A 7,500-nucleotide genomic window follows, 5' to 3' on the forward strand; every position below is an offset into this window, starting at 1 on the left:
ATCCATGCTCACGAAGTCATATCTATTAATAATAAATATTAGTTAAATTTGGGAGACATAAAGACATTTTTTTCCTAATGTGTAATTGATGCCAGAAGAGAAAACATAATTACAAGGTTCCAAAATTGAACAATAATAATAACTAGAATGTACATTTCCTGAAGAAAATGTGAATGGTGCTTGCACGAGGAAAATCTCGGCTTTCGGTTGCTAGGGTGAAATTTTAGGAATTTCCCATTCAAGTCTATGGGACTTTTTGGCCACTTTTTCATCCACTGTGCGAATCATTGGTTGGATCGCTTATAAAAGTCATAGCACACCTCTCCTCAATGAGCCGGTCGATTTGAAACCTCGATCATGGGTCTAGGACAAATGCTGTGGGACAAGTTACACGCCGAAGTTTTGTCCAGAAGAAGAATATCTCAGTATGCAATATAACAAGAATGTTGCTTTGCAAGCACCATTAATAATAATAATAATAACAATAATAATAATAATAATAATAATAATAATAATAATAATAATAATAATAATAATAATAATTTCCAAACTGGAGTAAAACTGGAGACATACAGTATAGACTCCACTTTAATAGACGCAGACAGTAAAGGCTCAGTTTGTGTTCAAAATACTGCATAACTGACTGTGTGTCAAGCAACCCAATTTGGGTTGAAAGATTGAAAGATTAAAAAAAAAAAATTAAATGAGCTATTAAATATTATTTTGACCTGATGGTCATATCAGCTCATCAGTAGAAGCATGGAAAACTGTCAAGGAAATGTTGATCATTTGGACAAAAAGAAAATAAGCTCATGTACTCGTGTGCCAAATTTCCTGGTGCTGGGATTAATTTTTCTGGATCTATTCAATCATAAACGAGACTTTTTTTTAAATTAAATATAAATGATATAGTAATTTTATTTTTCAGGGTGTTAAAGAACAGAGGTGGAGGGGAATAAAAGTGCAGAGAGGAATTTATATAAAGTGATATACAAGAAAACATAAATCAAAGTCCCATACTGGAGTGTTACAGCACATTGTGGCTTAAGGGGCTTTTTTTTTAAGTACTAAGTGAGTAATGAGTATGACATCAGAGCAGAATCTATATCAGTGCATCTGAAATTCACATAATGCCATAAAAACCCTTCTGCTTTAATGCATGCGCCAGTAACATGAGAAGGAGTTTATTAATAAAATAACAATAAGGTAATGCTAACCTTGTTTATGACTAGATTAGAATCTGCGAAAATGTTACGAATATGTTCTTTGGTCAAACTGAAAAAGTGCTAGAACTAATTTTATTATTTTTGTGTACAGCAATCTAGGTCAAGTTGGAAAAAAAAACAAGGAAATGGAAAAAGGATTTAAGTGTTAAACAGGGGGTAAAATATATGATGAAAAAACCTGTAATGGGGGAAAAACCTGATGAAAAGAACAACTTGAAATAAATAATAATAATAAAAAAAATCTGAATAAACATCCTGAGTGTTAACCGCTGTGTTGGTTATACACACTGCTCCAGTGTAATGATAGCTGCTAGTCTAAATGTGTGAACTTATTGTATTTTTACTAAGTGCCAGTAAATAAAGAAGTTGAGCGTGGGGAGGTGTGTTGCGGTTACACACGCCTTCCTACATGCGCTTTGGCGTTAATAAGCCTTTTGAATAGAGCTCGCAAAGAAGGGGAAGGAAAGCGGTTCTTTGTTTGAGGAGATAAAATTCTCACTGCTGGTCGGTGTAAACTGTAAACACTTTGGCAGGCACACACCCTCCCTCCAGCACACGCACGTGTACGCACACACATAATTCACGTGTATGCACACACACACACACACACACACACACACACACAAATACACACTCAGCGAGCACTTTATTAGGAACACTACACTAATACTGGTTTGGGCCTCTGCTTGCTCTCAAAAACAGCTTCAGTGCTTCATGTAATGGATTCCACGAAATGTTGGAAACATTTATGAGATATTGGTGCATGTTAAGATGATGACATGACATCTTCATGCTATTCTTTTACCACATCCCAAAGGTGTTCTACTGGATTTACAGTAGATCCAGTGACTGCAAAGAACAGTGTCGAACTCATTGATCTCACTGTTTTGTGACGGTGCATCATCGTGCTGGAAATAATTATTAGAGGTGTAAAATGTGTCCATGAAGTTTTGCACGCCGTCAGCAACAAAACTAACTTCAGACTGTGGCGTTGATTATTATTAAGGGTCCAAAGTGTGCCAATAAAACCTTTCGAAAACCATTACACCACCTCCACCAGCCTGGACCTTTATTCCAAGGTAGGATTGGTCCATGGATTCATGTTGCTGGTGCCAAATTCGCACCCTACCATCTGTGATACTCAGCACAATCCAATTTCATCTGATCAGGCCAGATTTTTCCAGTTTCATCCATCCAGGATTTGTGAGTCTGTGCCTACTTCAACCTCAGCTTTATGTTCTTGGTCGACAGAAGAGGAACCCGTTGCGATCGTTTGTGTTGTAGCTCAGCCACTTCAAGACTTGACATGTTATGGATTGGGATTGGCTTTTCTGCTCTCACTGGATGTTTTTTCTTTATTTATGAGTAAACTTTAGAGACTGTTCTGCGTGGAAACCCCAGGAGATCATCAGTTTCTGAAATACTCAAATAACCAGCCTGTCTGGCACCTACTGTACAAACATGCCACGGTCAAAATCACAGAGATCCCACTTTCTGATTGTTGATGTAAAGATTATGTGACGCCGCTGGCCGTAGCTGTATGAGATTATGCTCTGCACTGCTGTCATATGATTGTAGATGTACAGCTTTTCCTAACGAAGTAGGCAGTGAACCTAATTGTTACACGACCATACGCAAAACCTTGGCCAGTGTTTTAGAACCAAAATCAGAAAGAGATCCTGAATATTCTTCGATATTTATTTAACAAAAGCACCGAAACTATATGGACGATTCCTGTCTTGAGATTTTGGGACTTATAGCAGGCTCAATCTTGGCATGTGTGAAAAAATGGAGAGTTTACAAAGTCTTGCAGGCATGAAACAATACCACAAAATTCTCTATTTTTTCCCAGACACGGATACACAGTGTGGTTTTGTGATAACAATATCATGATATGCTGCTTATTCAAATCGCTGTTACTGTGGCAGAGCATATACCGTTTCTAATAATTTACATTTGGCCAGAATACAGGGTTTAACTGATTGCTGTCCTTTGTCAGTTCCTGTCAGGGCTGAATAGCAATAATCTCGGCGTGGTTCTGTAATCTCCCCTCACCCTCTTTTATCTCGGGATCATCTGTTCTCTTACACTCTGCAAACGTGAAAGGGGAACTTCCAAGCCAGCCGGTTGATATTTAAAACTTGTTTTTGGGTTGTAGGAAATAAACTGACCAATGTATTCAATGTATTTCAATAAACCTGGATGTTTAAACTATTATTTATGGAAAATCATGTACTGTATAAAGGAACGTAAAGTAAAACCGTGGCCTGATCACAGAACATGTTCTGAACTCTTGTCTGTATATTCAGTAACTGGATTTGTATTAAAACCATGGTGTAATAATTCTTTTCTACGGCACTCAAATGAAAACCCACTACGCAACGCAATGTCCATTTATTACATCCTACAAGACCGTAGAAGACGTGACTCCCGTATACGCTATCAAAAATAAAAGAAAAGCCGTCTGTGATTTAAACTCCGTCCACGTTACGACGGCGTACACGAACAAGTGCCCTTAAGCGTCAAAACCAGAAATGCAAATATGATTCCTGAACAAAGTAATGGTGTCGAGGTGCTGGGTGTTGTTTTTTTTTTCTCACTCTGATGGAGATAAGAAGATAATGTGATTGTCCTCCTGGTCTTTATTTCCAAAAAGAGAAGTACTCCAGAAATGGGTTGCACCATAAGAATTTTGACGTTGTCTCATTTAAATTGACCTGAGAACATTACACCCCGTTAGCACGGGCAGACTATAAAAATCACTTGTCGTTCGAAAAAAAATGAGAATAATTGCAGAAGAGTGAAAACGTTAGCTGCTGGAGCACACCTGGTTTGAAGACTCCGAGCACGATGGTGAGTTTTGGGAAGTGTGAGAAAGAGAAATTCGTATCATTTAGCAGGTCGTATTATAGTCGTGTCAAGGTGATTATCTGACCTGCTTTTAATATTGTGCTCTGTAATTAAAACTTGATGAAATGACAACCTGATTTCTGAAATGAAGCAGGGATCTCTGGATAATGACATCAATCAGGATTTTCAGGATGCCATCGATGTGATGCAGCGACATTCAGAAATATTCTACTATGATTCAGGTGACCTAATTAACTGTAATTGAATTTCAGATATAGAAAGAAGTAAAGGATGTTGTTGCATATGTTTAAGTGTGTTAATGTTTTTTTCACTCCTTTCCTTTAGACAGTAAATACATCGACAACCTCAGAAGTCCTGATTCTTCGGTGCAATACTCATTGTCTTGTTACCGCTACATGCCTCACTCGGCAGGATCGTCTGCTGCTTATGACTGGGGTGAAGCTCCAGTAAGTTTTCAGTTCAATAAAGTGCTTTCTAAGAAGAATCTTTTCCACTTTAGAATGTGTTTAGAATGTGAGCTCCTTCTCTTTCCCTATATAAGTCGTGGTCTCATATGATACCAGAGGCGTCTCCGTGGGGATCAGCTGAACCTTCGGAGCTTTACCCGATGATACCAGAACGGCTCCGAAAAGGTGAGGCTCTCCTTTGTTCCTTTTTTTATCCCCTGCTTTATCTCTTGTTAGGATTTTCTGAGACAACTATGATCGAAATTTGCCTTAGAGATTAAATCTTTATGCTGGTAGTCAACAAAACTTCTGTCCTGGAGAGTCAGATTCCTACAGCTGAGTTGGGTTATTACCTCGGTCTACTTCTCGTGACCAAACTCCTCTGTCCATCTGTCTGTCCAGGAAACTTAGCTGATTATTATTCACATATTCATCATAAACCCTTTTCTTAAACAAATACGGTGAATGGCTTTATTGTAAAAAAAAAGTTCTGAGGAATTTAAGTCTGGATTCACCGAGAGATCCTGGGAGTGTAAACGCTTGGAACTCTGCAGAGGGACATACTGTAACTTTATAAGATTTTAACTGAAAATATACAAAATAATATATAGTAATATAAATATATAGGAATGCTTTTTTCTTAACGAGCCCTGTCAACTTTGCTTAGGCCGTAAGAAGCTGCGTCTGTATGAATACCTTCATGAAGCACTGCACGATGTCAGCATGGTCGACTCCATCCAGTGGACGGACCACAGCACCGGGACATTCCACTTCATCTCCAAGAACAAAGAAAAGCTAGCTGAATGCTGGGGCCAGCGCAAGGGCAACCGCAAAGCCATGACCTACCAGAAAATGGCCCGGGCACTACGCAACTACAGCCGCACGGGCGAGATCGTGAAAGTACGCCGCAAGCTCACCTACCAGTTTAACCCGATGATCCTGCAGAGACTGGAGACCATGAGCACATCAGTTCCTTCAACACAAGAGCTCATTCCTCACCACCAAATCCCTACTGAACAGGGCTACTACTGCTCATCTGGAGCTGACTGGCACAGCTGGTACACACAGTGCCCTTACCCCGGAGAGTACAACTTCACGTCTGCACCGACATCAGCAGAAACGCTGAAAACACAAGATCCGACTCAGGGATGAGAAAACTGTAAGACGTTCCTGTTCCTGACACCGCAAACCTACCTGCAAACTCAGAGGGCATTAAACGCTATGCAGGAAACCTGACTGAAACAAGTTCTGTTGTCTTATAATGCTGAACAGCACAGGGATGGACTAACAAAACATGAACACATCCTAGGGCTAGAAAAAATACTAAAAAAAGGTTTATTATTTGTTATTGTGTACTTGATTATATCTGTAAATGTCCGTCTCCTATTCGTTTTATTTCACCAAAAAACATGAAGTAAATATTAGTTTCTAATGAACATGAATGTGAATGTGCTCTATTTAATTTTTGTAAACATTCAAATAAAACTGTATCTAAACTTCCAGTGTTCGAAAGATCTGGTTCATGTGGTTGAATGATGTAGTGGCTTAACTTTCACTCACAACAGGTTTCATACACGAACAAAGCCATTAAGAAGAAGGGAAGAGAAACGAGAAGTTTTCAATCAGTATAAACAAGTGAATGATTTTCTGGCTGTGAGTCTGATCTAAAACATCTAACCTTACACAGAATATTAGGGGTTGAAGAGAACGACTTTCAATTTTAACTGCTTATGAACAATCATTTGCAGCATCAATGGACTATCAATGGGTTCGATATCAGTGTTTACTTTAAAGGTAAAAAACATTTGTGTGGAAAAAAATACACACAATATGTATATTTTGCGAAGCATTTCCATGGATATTGCCCGTAGTAGTCTAGGGAAAAGCAGAAATACTTCTGAAAAACTAACATTTAGTGTCTACTTTCATATGAGCTTCATATTAACCACCACTGTGGAGTGAGACATGGAGACATGACAAAGACATTGAATACTGAACATTAATAGAACCACACAAGAGAAAACTCCCAACTTTTGGCCATCTATCTATCTATCTATCTATCTATCTATCTATCTATCTATCTATCTATCTATCTATCTATCTATCTATCTATCTATCTAATTATCTATCTATCTATCTATCTATCTATCTATCTATCTATCTATCTATCTATCTATCTATCTATCTATCTATCTATCTATCTATCTATCTATCTATCTATCTATCTATCTATCTATCTATCTATCTAACTGATAATCAAACATCTAGTAATTATCCTCCTTTAAATATAATAGTTTGCCTGCGTATGTATGTAATATACTGTTAAATGATGATTTTGTGTAAATAAAAGAACTTTCATTTTTAAAATTGAAGATATTTAGTGAAACAGTTTTGGGCACCAGAATGAGGGAGCGTAGTGTGGTGGCTGTACACTTCTTATCTCGCTCAGTTAGCAGGAGGATGTGGTCAAGGGTCTACATAATGCATACAAAGTCTGGATGGTGTGTGAGACGGAGATCAGCGGCTTCCACTGTTCTGGTGGTTGGGGAGCTGTTCATGCTTGTCCAAGGTGTTTTAAAGGTTTGGGGTCTCTGAGAGACCACCTTTGTCATATAGGTTGTAGATCATGACCGGGAAACAGTCCACTCCCCTGCATGGAGCGTATTAAGAGGAGGCCATAGACTCAGCTTGGATCAGTAACACAATAACAGCTCATGATAATTAGCCTGTGTGTGTTAAGTTATGTAAGATGTTTTTAACTGTTATTGATTTAAATGAATAGAGATTAGCTATTTAAAAAAAGGTGAAACTACACAATCGATAGTGAAGTGACAAGACCTGGCAGAACAACATGGTAAATGGCTGTTTATGTTCACAATAATAATAATAATGTGAGAATTTCTTTCTAGTTTTTTTTGTCTGAAAGATGTGTGTATCCTTGAACAGAATACGTCACA

At 38.2% G+C, this 7,500-nt stretch overlaps 2 protein-coding genes across 3 annotated transcripts in view; both read left to right on the forward strand.

Moving 5' to 3' along the window:
- The first annotated feature begins 3,846 nt into the window (after positions 1 to 3,846).
- spic (Spi-C transcription factor (Spi-1/PU.1 related)) lies at positions 3,847 to 6,045 on the forward strand. 2 transcript variants are annotated; one of them, XM_027163980.2, is made up of 5 exons: positions 3,847 to 4,079; positions 4,231 to 4,318; positions 4,422 to 4,543; positions 4,639 to 4,729; positions 5,211 to 6,045. In XM_027163980.2, exons 1-5 carry the CDS (start codon positions 4,077 to 4,079, stop codon positions 5,693 to 5,695), a joined length of 789 nt encoding a protein of 262 aa, XP_027019781.2. In that variant the 5' UTR covers positions 3,847 to 4,076; the 3' UTR covers positions 5,696 to 6,045. The 2 variants fall into 2 exon arrangements, with proteins under 2 accessions (XP_027019781.2, XP_027019782.2); XM_027163981.2 differs by having other exon boundaries at positions 3,848 to 4,079; positions 4,228 to 4,318.
- A 1,021-nt stretch (positions 6,046 to 7,066) lies between these two features.
- Positions 7,067 to 7,500, forward strand: part of spi2 (Spi-2 proto-oncogene) — a 1,744-nt gene continuing 1,310 nt past the window's right edge. The window contains exons 1-2 of the mRNA XM_027163730.2: positions 7,067 to 7,397; positions 7,490 to 7,500. The exon at positions 7,490 to 7,500 is cut by the window's right edge and continues 83 nt beyond it. Coding sequence (XP_027019531.1) covers positions 7,395 to 7,397; positions 7,490 to 7,500 — 14 coding nt within the window. The 5' untranslated portion in view covers positions 7,067 to 7,394. The remainder of the gene's footprint in view (positions 7,398 to 7,489) is intronic.

Source organism: Tachysurus fulvidraco, chromosome 10, assembly GCF_022655615.1.
Source record: "Tachysurus fulvidraco isolate hzauxx_2018 chromosome 10, HZAU_PFXX_2.0, whole genome shotgun sequence".
NCBI classification, from domain to species: domain Eukaryota; kingdom Metazoa; phylum Chordata; class Actinopteri; order Siluriformes; family Bagridae; genus Tachysurus; species Tachysurus fulvidraco.